This window comes from Curcuma longa, chromosome 2, assembly GCF_044706935.1.
Source record: "Curcuma longa cultivar G26 ecotype Majalengka, Jawa Barat chromosome 2, ITB_CL_G26_1.1, whole genome shotgun sequence".
In the NCBI taxonomy this organism is placed as follows: Eukaryota; Viridiplantae; Streptophyta; class Magnoliopsida; order Zingiberales; family Zingiberaceae; genus Curcuma; species Curcuma longa.
This window is the reverse complement of record NC_133862.1, coordinates 10,320,135-10,341,398: the sequence shown is the minus strand read 5'-3', so window position 1 is coordinate 10,341,398 and position 21,264 is coordinate 10,320,135. Positions and strand designations below refer to the sequence as shown.

General features: G+C 37.2%; 2 protein-coding genes across 2 annotated transcripts; both read right to left on the bottom strand.

The window, feature by feature from the left end:
• Positions 1-437: 437 nt before the first annotated feature.
• On the bottom strand, positions 438-1,664 carry LOC141815743 (ATP-dependent DNA helicase homolog RECG1, chloroplastic/mitochondrial-like). Its single transcript, XM_074703658.1, has 2 exons — positions 1,244-1,664; positions 438-770 (listed from the first exon to the last, which is right to left on the bottom strand). Exons 1-2 carry the CDS (start codon positions 1,655-1,657, stop codon positions 678-680), a joined length of 507 nt encoding a protein of 168 aa, XP_074559759.1. The 5' UTR covers positions 1,658-1,664; the 3' UTR covers positions 438-677.
• Positions 1,665-11,995: 10,331 nt separating this feature from the next.
• On the bottom strand, positions 11,996-16,209 carry LOC141821579 (putative ubiquitin conjugation factor E4). The gene is given in 15 exon segments (XM_074708962.1): positions 11,996-12,163; positions 12,260-12,349; positions 12,504-12,668; positions 12,781-12,873; positions 12,952-13,074; positions 13,471-13,566; positions 13,686-13,889; positions 14,122-14,211; positions 14,343-14,362; positions 14,365-14,433; positions 14,436-14,449; positions 14,525-14,637; positions 14,739-14,942; positions 15,927-16,079; positions 16,204-16,209. Coding segments are annotated over 15 exon segments (1,608 nt in total).
• Positions 16,210-21,264: the final 5,055 nt, after the last annotated feature.

Sequence of the window (21,264 nt, the reverse complement as noted above, 5' to 3'; positions counted from 1 at the left end):
CTCTTCTCCCGAATTCCGATTTAATCATACTAGTCAGGTAAGAGAAGAATAGTGATGCAGTTCAACTAAACTAGTCGGGTAAACAAGTAATGCAGAACGAGAAGATCATGTTGGCATATTTAAAAAGCTCCATTGATGAAGAAAACAAACTATTAGGTTTTCATCCCTTTAGGTTTAAACAAAAGATAGAGGCATAAATAATCGTATGCTTCATTAAAAAAATAAATAAACCCACCACCTCAGTGGCCCTTTTAAAATCGACCCATAAATATGAAAAGAGATAAATTCAAATACACAAACAAACAGGAGACCCTTTTAAAATCGACCCATAAATATGAAAAGAGATAAATTCAAATACACAAACAAACAGTAGACGTATGATAGAGTAAATGATAAATCGTTATTTCTATTTTCCATGGATGTTTGGCATTGCCGAAGGAACCAACACCAAAAGAACAAAAAAGAAGCCCTTTATGGCATGCTCTTTAATGATGTGATATCGTTTCGTCGCAAGGATACAAGGAATCATCAGCCGAACCGAAGTCCAGCCGGAGAACAAAATGAAGGCCTCAGCTCTTCTACTACTACCAAGACAGCAAGACTTGAGAAGTAGAAATTCGCGTGCCATTAGGGTTTCAATCAGCATGTTTCATCCTTTACATTTAGGAAATGAAAGTTCAGTCACCCAAAATGCACAGGGGTTGCCTCATGCTAAGTTCTGCTCGCAACTTGGGAAAAAGCTGAAGATCATTGCTTGCCCCCAGAACATTCTGCAACCAGAAAATAAAAAAAAAAATTAAAAAAAAACGGCTTTCAGAAACTAGCAATAGGAGCATATCATCGATAAACTATGTAATGTTTGTCCTAATTATTTGAGGTCAGTCGCAAGAATCATATCGAGCTACATGGGGTTTTCCTGTAAATGTAAATAGGCAAGATTTTTCTCTGAGACAATTAAACAATGCCCATCAAAACTATCTTCGGAATACAGATTAGTCCAACATCGGTATTATGTCATTAGATGTAATTTAATCATGGTTCTATTTTGATCAAAGTTAGCTCTCGACATGTTTGTGAGATAAGCCAAATGAAGTCATGTATTACGAATAATGATAGGGTCATAAATAATCAAATATGAAAAAAACGAGAAGACTACGACATCCTTGCAAAAGATACCGGTGAAAAGTGCAGGCAAATTAATAAGTTTGCGAATGAAACTTGGAAAGCGAAGGGAGCTTATTACCAAAGCAGCAAGTTGAGCTTCCTGTAAAATATTTCCATCGATCTCCAGCCTAGCAATTGGAAAATCTGGAATGTGTCCAGATTGCTTCTTACCAAGCAGGTTACCAGGTCCACGAAGTAGAAGGTCAGCGTTTGCCAGGTAAAATCCATCCGATGATCTTTCAAGAACTTTCAAACGTTCCAGAGCACCAGAAGTAGAAGACAAGAAGATGCATTTAGATTTCCTTTCTCCTCTCCCAACTCGTCCTCTAAGCTGATGCAACTGAGCAATTCCAAACTTCTCAGCATTCAAAACCACCATCAAAGAAGCATCTGGGATATCAACACCAATCTCAATGACTTGTGTGGCAAGGAGTATACGTGTTTCTCCAGATCTAAATTGTCTCAGTGCATCAGCTTTTTCATCACCCATCATGCGCCCATGCAGCAAGCCACATCAGTAACCTTTCAACCTTTCTGATATTGACTCAAATTCAGCAGTGGCAGGCTGGCAGCTCGAAGCATGGGCAATTGCTCAGACTTTGTGATTACTGGATAAACAAGATAAACTTTTCCACTTCCTGTTAACTCATCTCTCATCATCTGAATAGATAAGCAATTTGCTTCAACAACAGCATTTAAAAAATAGCATGCTAAATAATCTGATATCTTAGGAGCACGGTAGATGAAAATCAAGGCGTCTCAAATAAAATTCAATGGTTGAAATCAATGTTAATTGCAGCATCATAAGAGAGAGTGGTAATGTTTCACAGAAAACCTAGATGATTTACCTATCCTTTCAAAGAGCTGATTGAGGGCATTCTCAATTACCAACAGAGCCTAGGTATAGAAATTTATTTCGTTTCAGTTTGAAGACATTTTGGGATGGGAAAACTAGTGGTAAGTGATCAGTATATGTAACAAGATTAAATGACTAGGTTGAAATCATCCCCTCCCATCAGAAACACTTCTCTACAAGTTTACAACTGACACTAAAAGGTGAAGAAAGGACAGCAAAAAAATGCTCATAGGAAATAAAGATACTATATATAAGAATCAACTGGGAAAATGGAAGATGCAAGGATGTTAAAGATGGAGAGGGGAAGAAAAAAGCAGTCAATTTAGTTTCAAAGCCACTATAAAATATTGCAATATAAACAGTAAAACATAGACAAATGATCATATTGAGAGAAACTGAATGCAGAATGCAGAGAGAAAAGGATGCACAGTGAGAAGGAAAATAAAATACCTTACTGTTAAACTTTCCTCGTTGAATGACACCAAATCGATGCTGCTCATCAATGACTGTAAGACGTAAAGCATAAAACCCAACCCTCTCAGCTATTAAGCTGTGAGTTCCAATAACCATTGATATTTCTCCTGTCTGGAGACCCTGCTAATCACCAAGAATTAAATACTATGATATTTAGCTAAACCAAGAAGCAAATAAGTAAAAAGTAAGCACGTGCCTTAAGGACAGAATGTGAATGTTTTGTGGATCCGGTAAGTAAGGCAATAGAAGGTTTACAATCAGGCTGCCCAATATTAGGGGTGTAAACGAGCCAAGCTGCTCACGAGCTATTCGAGTCTCGGCTCGAAAAAAAGTTCGTTTGAGTTCGTTCGATTAAGCTAACGAGCCGAGCTCGAGCCTGATTTCGAGCTCGAAAATATTATCGAGCCGAGCTCGAGCTTAACAGTATTTGGTTCGTGAACTCGCGAACATGTTTGTTTAAAGGCTCACGAACGTGTTCGCGAACATGTTCGTTTAAAGGCTCACGAACGTGTTTGTTAAGAGTTTCGTGAAAATATATATATATATATTACATGAATTATAAATATTAACGAGCCAAGCTCGAACTAAGCTCGTTTAACTTTTAAACAAGTTATTTTTGAACCAAGCTCGAACTAAGTTCGTTTAACTTTAAAACGAGCCTTTTTCGAGCCGAGCTCGAGCCGTTCACGAACTATTTAATTTCATTACGAGCCGAACTCGAGCTTAAGAATTAAAGCTCGAATCGAACTCGAGCCGAACTCGAGCTTAGGAAAAACGAACCGAGCTCGAGCTCGAGCCTCTTACTGTTCGGCTCAGCTCGGTTCGATTACACCCCTACCCAATATTCTCCAATAAAGAAAGCAAAAGCTCATAATGCTGGATAGCAAGCAACTCAGTTGGAACCATAAAGGCAGCCTAATCAAAATTTAGGCTATTAGATTGTGAATATTCTCAATCTTATTGAAAGAGAGGCAGTGGATTTACAAAAACCAGTATCAAAATGATCACAATAGCAAGTTACAATGTATCAAACCTGAAACCCAGAGCTGATAACTTCCATACAAGCTAGAAATGCAACAACAGTTTTCCCACAGGCGACATCTCCCTGTAAAAGAAACTTTTCTTTTTCATTATTAATGTGAAGTTATGAGTAGATGATACTTGTTGATACAATCCGGATCAGGAACTATTAGGGCTAGAGGCAAAATATGAAAAATAGCCAACAGTTTAAGGACAAACTAGGACAGTACAAATTACTACTGTTGTTCAGTTCCAAATTACTAATGTTTTCATATACTTCAAGCTACTAATGTAATGACACATTTAATGCTTTATTTTTTTATTAAGAATATTTGTCAGTCAGTAATTTTTATGCATCATCAGCCATGAAACAAACTATTTTGGCACTTCATCGATAGGCCAACAGATTGTTAAAGAATGTGAAAATATGCATTATCAAATAGAAAGTTCCTGCTAAAAATATCTACCAAACATCAACAACCGAGATGCAAAAAACATCTTATTCTAATGCTACATCTTACTCTAATGCCATTCTGGGTAGGCTTTTAATCAAAATTAAGGTTTTTGATCTCCAAACTGGATCACGCCTGACTGGGTTGAAAAACCCGACCTCAATTAACAGACTCGAGTTTCTTTATCTATCAAGAAAGGTTTGCCTAATGTTAGGACCTCATGTTATTTTTTATTTATACGATTCCTGCGTATATTTTCTTTGTTTGATGAAAACTAGATCAGGTCAGTTTTTTTTTAACAGATTCCTTAATTATAATTTTTTCATTTGAGTCAGATATTCTAAAACACGAGATCTGATATTAGATCCCAAATTCTTGACCCTGATAAGTTCCAAAAAAATCCTGAATGCTCAATGTGTTGCTATCACTCCAAAATTTGTGCATGGTAGTATGAAGACAACCATAATAAACATTAAAGTCAGAGAAAAATATTTATATTTAATATAATAAAAGATCACCTGTAGAAGTCTATTCATGGGAACTGGCCTCTTAAGATCCCAAATAATCTCTGAAACTGCATTTTGCTGGCTGGGAGTAAGTGAATAGGGAAGAGCTCTTAGCAATTTGTAAAATATTTTTGGCATGGTTGTATATTAAAATTTATTTTGATATAACCGATGCGTAATCTTTCTCAAAAGGAAAAAAAATGAAATGAAAATGTTGGTAAATCAGAAATCATTAAAAAAAATGTTTAACAAACTGAGACAAACCAAAAAACAGTCTAACTCCACAGAATTTTTTTTTAAAAAAAAAACCCTAAACCGTAAAAAAAAATCCTAAACAAACGCAGTCTCATATTGCGTACAGTTTGTTGTGATTAAAAATCCTCATATTGCGGAAGTTTCAGTTTGTTGCAATTAAACCAAAATTTTTTTTTTTCATCTCTATCTCCCTTGGTCATCTTTCTTGTCAGCTGATTCAATTTTTTGCTCCTTCGCAATGGCTTGTTTGGACTGTTAAAAGACATGATCGTTAGAACGCAATCTAAAACAGAATAAAACAGATGTAGAGTTTATATGAGTTATTATTAACATTCATTAACACTTTTAGCAAAGGTTGGGGTTAATTAGCACCTTTTTGGACTTTCCTAGATTTGCAGCAGTTGCATCTCTAACTTTCTTTCCAACTTTCAGATCTTCTGCTGCTTGTTCCTGCTCATCATTTATGTCATGAAATCAAATCTAATATTCAAATGAAAAGATTTATGAATATTCAAGAAATTTACCCAACTAAGGTTCTTATTAATAAAATGCAAGAAAAGCTACATTCTTGCATGCAAGGAAACTTGGAAATTCTTCCATGTCAATGTAAGAGGCTGATTCTGTAAATTCAGTGGTGATTCTAGGCGTATTAAACTTGGAAATTCCTACAGATGTATTTTCTAATAGTATAAAACTGGTGTTCATAATTATAAAACATGGAAATGCCGCAAGGATTGCACGAGCATTCTGCAGTGTTGGCAAGGTCATGCACATGTTCTGAGTTCTACAAAGCTTATTCATATTCCGACTTCTGTTACATTAGGAGGATCATGAGAGTATTGGCAAGATCGTGCACTGTCAAGTGAGGGGTTCAACAAGAAGAAGGTGATCACATTCCTTCTTCCTGTTCTGTTCCCATGCTTTAATGCCTCTGGCACTGCATCTTGACATGCTATAATATGGCATGAAATGAATTTATAAGTTATATCATTAAATTGAACAAACCAGGCCACTACCCTCGCCACTATCCTTCTTAATAGTCCTATTTATCTCTGCGAGCGTCTCTTCACGCGCGAACCTCTCTTCACGCAGGCGCGCTTCCTCCTCCTTAATAGCTCTATTCATCTCAGCGTGCCTCTCTGCACGCGCGCAGCTCTCTAAGTGCAGTTTCCTACAAGGGACACAGTATCTGTAGCACCATAAAAAGAAATTTAATCTTGGTATAAAATAAAATAAAAGGAAATTTAATGAAAAATAAACAAAACTCACATCTTCCCTGTCTCAGGATCCATTCGAAAAAAGGGGCATATATCCTCCCACGAACTCATTGCTTGTTTATACTATAACATAAACAAGATCTCAATTAGGTCGATAACAAACCTGATTGTCCTAAGATGAGCCTTTATAAGACTCCATTTAGCTGCACTACTGTTCAGTTTGGCCTGATTCTTAATGATTACCTCAAAATAACTCTCAAATCTATTAGTAAACCTCGATATCTAACAGTAAGATTCAGTTCTTCCAAAAGTATTTTCATGTATCTTAATCATCATCATAACCACTAATCCTTTATACAACAAAACCATTCCTAATTGAATCTAAATCATGCAACATCCCAATAACATGGTATCCAACAGATTAGGTCAAAAACTTAATCTAACCATTCCAATAGAACAGTAGCAATCCTTAACCCATACTATACAAGTTTCATTATTCAACAAAACCAATAAAATCCAACATCAGCTAAACTGAGTAAGGATAGCTTACCTCTTCTTCTTCTTGCTTGCTACTGAACCAAGAAAACGCGACCCAATCAGATCAAGAATCACTCTATGACCTGCCAACCAAATCCAACCGTAACCATGCTCAAAACTCACCCGAAACAGAGACTATAAACCTTCTTTACTATTCTTGTAAATTAACCAATCAAATCCAATAAAAACCCACAATCACCAACTACCATAGAATTGAACTGAAATCGGATAAACTTACCAATCAGACTTGCCGTGCCCTAGATTCCAAGGTCCAATCCAATTCCTTCAACTCTCCAACTTGCGGCCGAAACTGAATTGTGGCTCCAATCCGATCGGTTGACCACCACAAGTTGAGGAGAAGAAAATCGATCAGTGAACCTAAGGAGGTTTAAAGCCATCCAACTCAATAAATCAATCATATCTAAAACCTAGCTTGAATTTCCAATCACAACGAGATCCGATCGGCTCTAACAAGAACGATCAATCCAATCCGAACAAGATCTAAAGAAAACTGAAAAGATCCCACAGAGAATCCACAAATTGAATCCACAGAGAATCCACAATCGGCTCTAACAGGTGACGGTGGTCGCCTGCTCGCGGCCGCCTGTGCTGACCTCGGAGAGCTCGATTTGGGGGAGTTCATCAAATAGCCCAATTACAACTCATCAAATAGCCCAACTCCAAATTGGATCCGGATCCGGATCTTTTCAGTTTTCTTTAGATCTTGTTCGGATTGGATTGATCGTTCTTGTTAGAGCCGATCGGATCTCGTTGTGATTGGAAATTCAAGCTAGGTTTTAGATATGATTGATTTATTGAGTTGGATGGCTTTAAACCTCCTTAGGTTCACTGATCGATTTTCTTCTCCTCAACTTGTGGTGGTCAACCGATCGGATTGGAGCCACAATTCAGTTTCGGCCGCAAGTTGGAGAGTTGAAGGAATTGGATTGGACCTTGGAATCTAGGGCACGGCAAGTCTGATTGGTAAGTTTATCCGATTTCAGTTCAATTCTATGGTAGTTGGTGATTGTGGGTTTTTATTGGATTTGATTGGTTAATTTACAAGAATAGTAAAGAAGGTTTATAGTCTCTTTTATAGTCTCTGTTTCGGGTGAGTTTTGAGCATGGTTACGGTTGGATTTGGTTGGCAGGTCATAGAGTGATTCTTGATCTGATTGGGTCGCGTTTTCTTGGTTCAGTAGCAAGCAAGAAGAAGAAGAGGTAAGCTATCCTTACTCAGTTTAGCTGATGTTGGATTTTATTGGTTTTGTTGAATAATGAAACTTGTATAGTATGGGTTAAGGATTGCTACTGTTCTATTGGAATGGTTAGATTAAGTTTTTGACCTAATCTGTTGGATACCATGTTATTGGGATGTTGCATGATTTAGATTCAATTAGGAATGGTTTTGTTGTATAAAGGATTAGTGGTTATGATGATGATTAAGATACATGAAAATACTTTTGGAAGAACTGAATCTTACTGTTAGATATCGAGGTTTACTAATAGATTTGAGAGTTATTTTGAGGTAATCATTAAGAAACAGGCCAAACTGAACAGTAGTGCAGCTAAATGGAGTCTTATAAAGGCTCATCTTAGGACAATCAGGTTTGTTATCGACCTAATTGAGATCTTGTTTATGTTATAGTATAAACAAGCAATGAGTTCGTGGGAGGATATATGCCCCTTTTTCGAATGGATCCTGAGACAGGGAAGATGTGAGTTTTGTTTATTTTTCATTAAATTTCCTTTTATTTTATTTTATACCAAGATTAAATTTCTTTTTATGGTGCTACAGATACTGTGTCCCTTGTAGGAAACTGCACTTAGAGAGCTGCGCGCGTGCAGAGAGGCACGCTGAGATGAATAGAGCTATTAAGGAGGAGGAAGCGCGCCTGCGTGAAGAGAGGTTCGCGCGTGAAGAGACGCTCGCTGTGATAAATAGGACTATTAAGAAGGATAGTGGCGAGGGTAGTGGCCTGGTTTGTTCAATTTAATGATATAACCTATAAATTCATTTCATGCCATATTATAGCATGTCAAGATGCAGTGCCAGAGGCATTAAAGCATGGGAACAGAACAGGAAGAAGGAATGTGATCACCTTCTTCTTGTTGAACCCCTCACTTGACAGTGCACGATCTTGCCAATACTCTCATGATCCTCCTAATGTAACAGAAGTCGGAATATGAATAAGCTTTGTAGAACTCAGAACATGTGCATGACCTTGCCAACACTGCAGAATGCTCGTGCAATCCTTGCGGCATTTCCATGTTTTATAATTATGAACACCAGTTTTATACTATTAGAAAATACATCTGTAGGAATTTCCAAGTTTAATACGCCTAGAATCACCATTGAATCTACAGAATCAGCCTCCTACATTGACATGGAAGAATTTCCAAGTTTCCTTGCATGCAAGAATGTAGCTTTTCTTGCATTTTATTAATAAGAACCTTAGTTGGGTAAATTTCTTGAATATTCATAAATCTTTTCATTTGAATATTAGATTTGATTTCATGACATAAATGATGAGCAGGAACAAGCAGCAGAAGATCTGAAAGTTGGAAAGAAAGTTAGAGATGCAACTGCTGCAAATCTAGGAAAGTCCAAAAAGGTGCTAATTAACCCCAACCTTTGCTAAAAGTGTTAATGAATGTTAATAATAACTCATATAAACTCTACATCTGTTTTATTCTGTTTTAGATTGCGTTCTAACGATCATGTCTTTTAACAGTCCAAACAAGCCATTGCGAAGGAGTAAAAAATTGAATCAGCTGACAAGAAAGATGACCAAGGGAGATAGAGATGAAAAAAAAATTTTTGGTTTAATTGCAACAAACTGAAACTTCCGCAATATGAGGATTTTTAATCACAACAAACTGTACGCAATATGAGACTGCGTTTGTTTAGGATTTTTTTTTTACGGTTTAGGGTTTTTTAAAAAAAAAAATTCTGTGGAGTTAGACTGTTTTTTGGTTTGTCTCAGTTTGTTAAACATTTTTTTAATGATTTCTGATTTACCAACATTTTCATTTCATTTTTTTTCCTTTTGAGAAAGGTTACGCATCGGTTATATCAAAATAAATTTTAATATACAACCATGCCAAAAATATTTTACAAATTGCTAAGAGCTCTTCCCTATTCACTTACTCCCAGCCAGCAAAATGCAGTTTCAGAGATTATTTGGGATCTTAAGAGGCCAGTTCCCATGAATAGACTTCTACAGGTGATCTTTTATTATATTAAATATAAATATTTTTCTCTGACTTTAATGTTTATTATCGTTGTCTTCATACTACCATGCACACATTTTGGAGTGATAGCAACACATTGAGCATTCAGGATTTTTTTGGAACTTATCAGGGTCAAGAATTTGGGATCTAATATCAGATCTCGTGTTTTAGAATATCTGACTCAAATGAAAAAATTATAATTAAGGAATCTGTAAAAAAAAACTGACCTGATCTAGTTTTCATCAAACAAAGAAAATATACGCAGGAATCGTATAAATAAAAAATAACATGAGGTCCTAACATTAGGCAAACCTTTCTTGATAGATAAAGAAACTCGAGTCTGTTAATTGAGGTCGGGTTTTTCAACCCAGTCAGGCGTGATCCAGTTTGGAGGTCAAAAACCTTAATTTTGATTAAAAGCCTACCCAGAATGGCATTAGAGTAAGATGTAACACTAGGGCCATACTTTGAACTCCGCCTAGGCCAAATCTTGACCCACCCAATTGGGCCCCCTCAGCCACTCCAGCTTCGTCTCGGCCAACCTCGTCTCGGCCACTCCAGCTTCATCTCAGCCAACCTCGTCTCGGCCGCTCCAGCCTCGTCTCAACCACTCCAACCTCGTCTCGGTCGCTCCAGCCTCGTCTCAACCACTCCAACCTCGTCTCGGCCAATATCGTATCAACCACTCCAACCTCGTCTCGGCCAATATCGTATCGGCCACTCCAATCTCGTCTCGCCACTCTAACCTCGTCTCGGCCACTCCAGCTTCGTCTCGGCCAGTCTTGTCTAGGCCACTCCAGCCTCATCTCAGCCACTACAGTCGCCTCGTCTCGGCCACTCAAGACTCAAGTCTCGCCTGAGTTGCTCCCTTAAGTTGATTCTCTCCTGGGCTCCACCAATGGGTCAGGATCTGTTAAGAAAGGAATTAGAATATTCCTACAGACACATGGCAGTCTGAGAATCCACAGGCGGTTAAGAGGTTCTCAGACCTTGTCCTCTCAAATACCCCTTTTTCTGCACATAAGGCCAAAGGAAAACGGCTGCCGGATCTGGTCCCCTCTGCGGACTACTATAATGGCTCTGGCCCATCCGACGGGGAGAGTCCAGGAGCAGACTATAAAAGATGTAACTCGTCGCCTTATTCAAGGTTCGACTCAAAAAACCCCTACTAGTATTATCTTCTTGTTGGTCCACATCTCTGATTTTTCAGAAAGCCCTAACTTGAGCGTTGGAGCGGTTTGTTGGGACTCTCCGGCACCAGTCTAACCTTTATTTGAAATGTGTTTCAAGTCTTCGTCGTCCTCTTCATCAAGCGCCTCTCGAAGGTAGTGCACGTCGAATTATTCATTGACTGATGGCTTGACCATTCGCGGTATCTTGCCGGAACAAATCCTAATATGTTTGTGGTTTTATTGTGTTGACTTGCAATTTCTATTGACTTATGGTCTAATCTGTTATGGAGGTGTGACAGTGGGTTGTTAGGGATCATGCTTACCGAAGGCGAAAGGGGGAGAGCGAGCAGGGAGAGGAGGTTTGATAACTAATATTTAGATATAGTTTTTTTGTATCATACTTAGCGTTCTTAATCCTCTTGTATGCGTAAATATTGATTTATATCGTGTTTTGCGAGTTTGAATGTATTTCGAGCCTTGATGCCATTCTTCCTATATTTATGGTATTAATTCTTAAGATATGACTTTTGTTTTGTAAGAGATCAAGAGAAGCCATAGACTCGATTGACAGAATCAATTCTAGCCCAAAGAGTTCATCAAATGAAGTTTGATTCAAGGAAAAGTTAGTTCACACTTAGATCTAACCCAATGGAGATCATTCACCTCGTCAAATCAACTTGGATCACTTAAAACCATCTAATAAAACCCAATTATCCAAGGAAGAATGACCCCAACTCATCCAATTTGAAACCCAATATCAACCCAACTCCAAATTGGATCCAGATCCAAATCCACATACTCAAACCCGACCATTCTCTTCTTAAATCCGCGATCTCCATTCTCTTCTTCTCCAACAGCTCCAACCCGCCACCCTTATTCTACCGCAAGCCACGAAGAGGAAAGGGGGTTTCTACCTCCGGCGACGTCTCCATCCCGATCGGCCACTTCTTTCTTACGCGACACCACCATCTCTGGGTATCATCCATTGAGGAAAGGTAAAGGGGATTCTCTTCATCTTCTTCATCCGATCAGTCTTCCAAGATTCGAGCAGCCTTCGGGGGTTCCCTTCTTCCCTATATATGGACAACAGCTCCATCTTCTCATCCGATCAGTCTTCCAAGATCCAAGATCCATTGAGGAGAAGAAGGGATTTCTGGACAGCAGTTCCATCTTCTTCATCCCTCTGGGATCTGATGAACTCTTCAATTCTTTGTTTCAGCTCGGTGTTGGGTATCAGCATGTCTTGAGTGAGATGAGAACGGTTGAAAGGATCAGTCTGGGTTTAGAAGACAATATTTAGTTTTTGTGTCATTAGACGAGAAAGAAAATGGTTAATGAATTAGCACAAGTGCTACAATACGAAAAACCTTACAGTGTCACTGAGCAAATGCCTTTGGATAACAGGCCGATCTACTGATATTCTTGACGACGGTAGAATGACAGGATCTCTCATCAGTGTATACTAAACAGAAGTGATAATGTTGATCAGCATCTCAAGAAGAAATAAATGAAAACTCTTGACTGGATCATGATAGTCCGTTGACCCATAAACATGAAGTTCTTGAGTTACTTTATCAGAATGAAGGTTTCGTTCATGGATAGAAAGGAAATTGTACCTGAATTGGGTCGAGAAATTCATCGGGTATCTCTCCAAGAACAGCCTCAGCATCCAATGCTTCAGAAGCAGCTGTTTTGGCCTTGAGACCAAGCTGAACAAACTCCTCAATTACCTTAGCATCTTCACCAATCTTCCACAGAATATCGGCTGTCGAAGTAAACAGCTGTTCCATTTACAAAACATCAGCAAACTGTAACACTGTACAGATCATGAATGGGAAAAGTTGATTCACAAGGCATCCTTGCCCAGCCAAGGCAGCTGTGCATAGGAAATACCTTCTCATTGTATGACCGTCCATCCTTTGAGATCGCAGCAGGGAACACATTCTCTTTGTCACCTCTTGCAATATGAACGTAAATCTCGGCAATCTTTCGTAACAAATACATAGACATAAATACCAAGGAAATTTAAGAGCATATCAAAAGTCAAGTGGGCAAATAACTAACTTGTTTTAGCAGTTGTCTTGGCCTAAATTCATATTTTTCAGGATCTTTTACATTGAGAGACCTCCGTTGAGGACCAGCAAGTTGTAAGAGAAAGTAATTTAGCATGCTAGCCACCCTTTCGACCTGAACAGATTAAGGAAAGAATTGAATTCATATTAATCAAACAGAAAACTCAAATAAAGTTTTTTATGACAGTAAAGTCACAAAAAATAACAATAACTTATGAAGACTGAAACAGTTTTAAAAACTTCCAACTTTTGAAGTTACGTGACAGTAATTGTAGTAAAATCTTGAATAATCTAAAGTTCCAACTCAAACTACAATAATCACTTTGAGGATGTGATGGAATTAAACATGCTAGTAATAAATTTATGTTGATTTCTCTGTAGAGGCGAAAGTTAATATACCAATGAAGATATGTAAATGTAAAGACATATAATTTTCCAAATGTGCAGATACTGAACGCATCCTATGTAGTCATTTGAATGAATATTGAAATGTCTAGAATAGAGATGTCACCATTTCTGGAAGCAGGAAGGGTGCGGGTATTTGTTCGGATGTGAATGCAAGCATCCCAACATCTTCATTTGCCAACTTCATATCGAATCGGACAATCTGAAATGTCAAGATTCACAAGTGAAAAGCAACATCTATAAAGCTCACATCGAGGATATAAAGTTAAACTGAGTGCAGATCTGTGAGTGCAGATCTATGCAATAATGAAGAGATCTCACATTTTCTCGTGAATGAAAAAGCCTCATTCTCTCTTCCCTCTCCTGTGCTGGTCTCCGTTCCCATTCAGCAGAATTTGCCATTTCAGCTTCTATTTCTTTAAGTTCAAGGATTTTGTTTAAACTCTCATCAAGCAGATAAATGCTATCGTTGATAAGAAAATTCAAAAAGTTCAAATAGACCCCCTTCTCCTCTTCCCTTGCAATCTGCACGTTAATTATATGATATGTTATTTTTCCATAAGCAGCTGATAAATAGTTCTGCTAGTGATACTACAACAACATCAACAACCAAACTTTATCCCACTAGATGGGGTCAGTTATATGAATTCTTCTCCAATTGAGCTTTATTTTATTTCCTACTATATCATCAGTTATATATAAATAAATTTTATCGATAAAAGTCATAAATTAAAATAGGAAAAAATAGTTTCTTTACCTGTCTCCATGCGTTGAGATGGCTAGGAACATTCCACAAATAATCTAAAAGTTCATAAATATTTTCCCGAATAATGAATTTATCACATAACTGCACAGCAAAGATAAATGCAAAATGAATAAAAGGAAAGTGATTTACAGCAAATCATTCAAAATAATAAAACCCATGAAACAACTCCTAGCAATATGAATATATATATATATATATAAACAAAATGATACCTGCGTGTGTGATGTGAATCAATATCCACATAAACTTTAAGAAGATTTCTAACTAGATAATCACGAGACAACTGGTGTCCTTCAAATAAGCAGTAGCAGAAAGCCCACTGTAAGAATTGAAAAATTGTAAATGTATGTTAAATTTTAGAAAGAAATTAAATTGACAACACTGAATTTCAAACCTTCTTTGTGGTATCCAATTATTCAGTACTTCAACCATTTTAGCTCTCAGATAAGGGTTCTTAACATAAGCAGGACTTGCCATGAACATAATTATGAAATTCAAGAAATCCTCCTGGCAATGATATGAACATCAATGGTTTTAGGTTCTTAATATACAGGTTACAAGTACAATGTATCAGTTATTGAAAATTGAAAACTATGGAAGAAACTCACCAAGACAAATCCTTCCAAAGCCTGTGGAACTAGAAAAGCTATCCCAAGTATGTCCATAGCATCATCAACAAAATGTTCTGGAATGAATGCAAATTTCATAGGGCAGGTTGATGGCAGAGGCATCTTAAACCCACCAACAAGATCCACCAACCAGATAATAACCAATCTGTAGAAGGTTGATGCCTGTTCTAGCAGTGTATCATCCTTGAGCACAATTATAAGAAATTGGCATTAAGATTGTCTTTTCATAAACAGGTAAAGTTTTACTATGGAACAAGAAAAAGATGCAACTGTAATGTCGGCCTTTGCCAACAAAATTAAAGGACACATTTAAACAAAAAATGTAAAATTACAGCATCAATTACTGCTAATTTTGAGCATTGGTATTGGTAAAATAAAAAATTAAAATCAAAAGATTAATAAGTTTGGGAAGAACCCCAAGAATCAAATATGAAGAAACAAGACTAATCTCAAATTAATGCAGATTATTTTCAAAGTTACTTCATCTCTACTCTAGTCCACCACATCTCAACTATGGGATCTAACCATACTCTAAACTTCAAAGGAGGGAAGGAATTAACCAGGATGATTGACACTAGCACTTGACAAAGCCAACATGTCTCATTCTAACTGGGACTAAAACCTTGATAACAACTGTATATGTGTAACTTGCAACAGCAACATATCTGCCATTCTCTTTCTTCCTTTCTTCTTCCTCATCCTATTTGCTATTCTCTCAAAGGTTAAATGACAGTAATGTTCATTTTGATAAATTGTATTCCTCGCTTGTTAACAATAACTGCTGTGGGCTATTGCTATGGTACTGTTGAATCAAAAGAATGAACTCCATCAGCCACAAACTACAAGATATGGTAGCAATCTTTTGCTAGAGTCATTAACTATCAAGCGTAAATTATATGTACAAGTCTAAGTGTCCTGAGTGATATTCACAATTCTCTCCATTAGCTTCCCTTTTTAATTTTATAAATTACTAGATAATAATAGATAAATGTTGTCGAACTTGCAACCAAAGAATTGAGCCCATCAACGAAGCCAGCAAATAGAAAAAGAAATAATTAAATGTCAGAAAAAAACAAGGCAAAAGTTTGTCTACACAATAAATTTTATAGAAACTTGTGAAATGACAAACACTGTGGCCAAACTAAGGAATTGATAGGTCAAACATACATGAACAATTTGAGCTTCATAACATGACACGGATTGTGACAATATATCAATTTCTTTCTCCAGACCTTTTATATTGGCCTCCAGTAGTTGAGAAGCTCCTTGTTCCCTCACGGCTTTGAGGATAGACAGCTCGTTTTCATAACTTCTCAGTGTCTATAAAAGTTTAAGAGAGAGAAAGGTTTCTTAACATCTTCATAAAGAAATAGAACAGAAATTCAATAGCTAGCTCAATCATCTTTGCTGAGTTAGAGATATGAACACAAATGCTTAAATGTACTTCCATATACCAGAGCTTCGGAAAAAAAAAAAAAGCTTAGTACCTAACAGTATGGATGATATTAATAGGTCCACTAGTGCATTAACCACCTAACTTTGGAGAGATTGTGATTTAATAAATATGTAGGTATGTTACATTACCATACCAACACTCAGTATCTAAATGCATAGTTTGTAGTTCATTTATTATTTGTTTTAAATCATATTTTATTGTTATATTTTGGCATGCTCAGTACTGGTCCAAGAGAACTCTATCAAACATTGTCAAAAATCATGAAGCATAGTGACTACCAACAGGGCTTTTAAACTATATACTAGCAACCAAAGATCCAACAGAAAGAAAAGTTACCTAACATCATCTTCGTAGCTGTTAAACCATGTAGACTAATTCAGTGTTGCATCGGCATAAATATTGTTAATTTACTTGAACATTCATTTTGCTCCTCAAATATAGTCTCGACTCATCAATATCAAAACTTAAATTTCGTATATGCCCTGATGAGTCTATAATTAAATGCCTTTACTATCACTTGTATGTAGACAACATTCTCAAGAAAAAGATAAAACACAATGTCTGTCTACATCAAGTATGGAGTTTAAATGAGCAATATATGTCAAAATTAATACTACAACAATAGCTTTAGATTAAACTAAAAGCTTATTCAGATCTTTTGATGCTAAATAAAATGTATTAAGAATGTAAACATAGAGGCAGACCCCTTTCAAGAGCTTAAACTTTAGGATAAGTAGCCTTCTGATCAAACCTAAACAGTATTAAAAAAATAAATGAAAAGTCTTCTTGATGGTAAAAAATCCGCACAACTAATCCAGAAATTAGAATGAAATTGTAAACATAACTCATTTTGTCAATTTTGAGATAAGTAACTCTACATAATAAGGAACTCAATAAACAACTGTGAAAATACTCATGCAATCTGTTTGACAATCTAAGCTAGAAAATTTTGAAAATAAGGCCGCAGAAGTGGATGGAGGAGACAATAAGGCCGCAGAAGTGGATGGAGGAGACAATGGGGGAGGCGGAGGAGATGATGGAGGCGGATCGGCAGCGGGCGGAGTTGGTGGCGGTGACGGCGGCGGAGAAGCTGGAGGAGGCAGAGAGGGCGCCGGTGGTGAAGAGGGAGGAGACGAGGCTGTAAGAGGAGGCGTACCGGGAACAGCTGGAGGAGGAGAAGCTGGTGTTGGGTCCGTGGTTGGAGGAGGCGAAAGCGAATCCGGCGGCGGAGGTGAATCAGAAGAAGAAGAAGAAGCAGACGGCGGAGTCGCAGAAGAAGAAGGCGAAGGGGAAGACGACATCCTCTGCAACTACAATAAACCTTAAGCGGTCGATGAACAAACCTGCAGACCTCAAATCACCATGGCAGACCTCTGAGCTGCCATTGACAGTCGATGAAGCTTCTTCCTTTCTCGATCACACGATCTCGGCATCAACCTTCAGCAACACCATTCAACCCTCTCGGGAACAACAAATCGGCAGCACAAACTCCCGAAAACACCCCCCATCGCATCGCCATTGGCAGACCTAGATTCCTAAGCGCCTCATACAACAAAAAGATCAACTTCCAGTGAACAAACCCACCGAGATCCTTCTTTTTGGAGAGGAAGAACGCGTAGCGTACCAAATCGGGGCAGCCTGTTCCCACCGGATCAAACGGTGGCCCAAATTCTCAACTTCACTAAAGAAACCACCGCAAGATCCAAACTTAATTGAGCAAATGCGGATCAAAACAAAGAGATAGAAAAAAAAAAAAGACAGATCTTGTGAACGTTTGACTGTAAATTGTTCTGAATATTCCAGCTACAACGATTAGGGTAGAAGAAGAGTCTTCTACTGGTCGAAACTAAAATTCTTCGCATGTGACTAGAACACTGACAAGGGAATGGGAGTGGATGATTCCTGAAAATGAAATAAAATAAATTGTTATTATATTTATAGGATTTATCATTTATAGATAGTGCATGATTGAAATTTTTCAAAAATAATTTTGATTTTTGGGTAAATAATTTGGCACCTATTAGAGTTTCATTGACTTGGATTGCAACTCGTCCTCGTTATTTTTATAATGAATAAATGTATTTTAGAGAATCATTTCATCAAGTATAAGGTCAATTAATTTTTTTAATAAATTTTTTAAAATAAAATTATGAAAATTTTAATATATATATATATATATATTATGTAAAATATTTAATATATTAATGAGTCGAATTTAAATTAAACTCGTTTAATTTTTAAATAAGTTATTTTTTAAATTAAATTATAATTAAATTTATTTAACTTTTAAATGAATCATTTTTAAATTGAGCTCGAGACGTTCGTAAATTATTTAATTTGATTACAAGTCAAACTCAAATTTAAAAATTAAAACTTACTCGAATTCAAGTTAAAGAAAACAAGTCGAATTCAAGCTCGAGCTTCTTAATGTTCGACTTAATTTGATTCGATTACACTCCTATTGATTGGGTCTGAGTCATGCTTGTTTGAGTTGACACAATTTATTTTTTTTTTAATTCAATTAGGTTTTATTAAATTAATCTCGGAGACAGTTTCCTCTTATAATTTTTTAAAATATATTATTTATTCCTCCAAATGCTTTACGCGGGGACAATTTACCACTAAACTATTTTCCCCCCTCTATATATATTTAGAAGAAGAAAAAAAAAGGCAAAAGATCAGATTAGATGTGAAAAAAAATTAAATCAGATTGTTACGTAATACCTATTTTGCTCGGTTAAGTTATTAGATTGGATGTGCAACAAAATAGGCAAAATATTAGATACGCAATAAATACCCGAAAATCTTTAACGGATTATCCCGCAAATCTTTAACTGAATATCCTGATTTTTAGATATATATATATATTTGTGAATACTCTCTTTATTTCCCCCTATATATATAAATTTGTGGGCGCAGTATCGATCGATCAATTTCTTCACCAGAATCCATGGCGACGACGGCGAAGAGATCGGCGAAGAGATGCAGCGACTCCTCATGCGGCACCTACGACAGCAACGGCGTCCGCTCCCTCTGCGGCCGGTGCATTCGAGAGCACATGGGCCCGCAGCTGCCGTCGTTCTCCGAGAGGCTCCAGCGCTTCACTGCCTTGGCCGCCGCCGCCGCCGCGCGTCGCTGCTCCCCCGCGTCGCCGTCGACTTTCTCCTCGACGTCCACCGTGACAGCGGAAACTGAGGAGGAGGAGGAGCGGGGAGCGGTGGCGTCTGCCGAAGTCGACGGGCCTGCTCAGCGACAGCCCCGTGCCGCCGCACCTCCGCCGCCAGCGCCGCCCAGTTGAGCGCGATTCCTGAGATGTTTACCGGGAAACATGGCAAAAGGCAACTGATGATCATTTGAATTGTGTGTGTTTACATAGAGAATATTTTTTTTTTTTTTACTCTTGAGTATAACTGAATTGGTTAATACGGAATAGATTTATTGAAATAGATAAAAGTTGAATCTTCTTATTCTTTTCATAATGGTCAATTATAATTTTTTGATTTATTTTTTCACATGTGATAATATAACTAATCGTGTGAGTCCACTGGATGATAAATTCTACTTTTTTTATCAAAGAGAATTTTGTGAAATAAGATATTTATTTATTTAATTTATTTATTTCTTGACAGAATGACAATAATTAATTTTTTATTTTGGCGTCCAATTGGGATGAATTTGATGTTAAAATAAATATATATTTCTCATATAAAATATTTATTTTATTTATTTATTGTGCTGTGCTACTTTTTTAAATTTAGTTAAATAGAATTGCTTATGATTAATTGTCATAATGTAATTTATACTATTTAATGAATTAAATAGATTTTTATAATATTTAATAATTTCATAATATAATGAATAAATGTATTTTAGAGAATCATTTCATCAAGTATAAGTTCAATTAATTTTTTTAAAAATAAATTATTTTTAGGTAAAATTATGAAAATCTTAGTTTAATTTCTTTTTAAGTTGTCCTACCTAACTAGATTTAATAAATGGATTAAGCCTGTAGCAAATGGACCTAGGCCCAAATATGTATTAGCCCATGTTTAACATGGCCTAATAAGGCTTGGATTGTTTCAAATCCTATCCAACTTTTTTTTTTTCATATCATATGTCTAATTTACATCGATTAATTCAAACGTAGAAAATCCGATCTCCATTCCGCCCATCAAATAAATTCACGATAACATCATTAATTGTTCACATGCCACGTGCATATGTTGTGTGAGTTTTGAATGCTTTGCCCTGCCCCCGGGGCATAGGTTACGGCGTAGCAGACTTGCAGAAGAGGGCAAGGGTTCGGTTCGAAGGCTCATGGCGCACATGCGATAACCTCCTCAAATGTGTCATGTTTCCAAATCCTTCAACCACTATGCCCTGGCCAGTCCCGCATTCACCGTGATTTACCTCCTCACAAATGGTCGTGGGGCCGATCGTGTGGGGCCGCTAGGTTGGCGGATTCCACCTTTTGCAGAAGTGAGTTTCTGCTTTTTACCTCCTCACATATGGTCATATGAGTAGCAATCGTGTAGGGCAAGGGTTCGAATCTTGGCAAATTCGCCAGGCAATACCCTTCTGTGTCGTGATCAACTGCAGTTTCTCACCTCCTTGGTCGCATAAGAAAAAGTTCCAGTTTTACAATGAATTTTGAATGCTTTCTTTTCCATCATGGTCAACTGTAACTTTTCGATTTATTCCTCACAGATGATCGTGAAATCGACTGTGTGTGGTGCCGTTCCTCACAGATGATCGTGAGACGACTATGTGTGGTGCCGTTGGGGTGGTGGATTCCACCTTTTTGTTAAAGTGAGTTTTGAATGTTTCGATTTATACCTCCTCATAGATAGTCATGGGGCCGCTGGGATGACGAATTTGACCTTTTGCTTAAGTGAATTTTGAATGCTAATCCTATCCAACTTGATCCAATAATTATATATATATATATATATATATTCCAGTCAATCTACGGACTCAATCCCTGGGGGTGGCTGGTCCGGTCCCACGGAAGTTTTCCACCGACCACCAGGATAAATCGGGAAGCGCATA

Excerpts from the sequence above, each read along its gene's own strand:
- LOC141815743 (XM_074703658.1), bottom strand. The coding sequence starts at position 1,657 with ATGATGGGTGATGAAAAAGCTGATGCACTGAGACAATTTAGATCTGGA. Across the intron at positions 771-1,243 it reads AAGCTCAACTTGCTGCTTTG|AATGTTCTGGGGGCAAGCAA; the intron begins GTAATAAGCTCC and ends TTCTGGTTGCAG.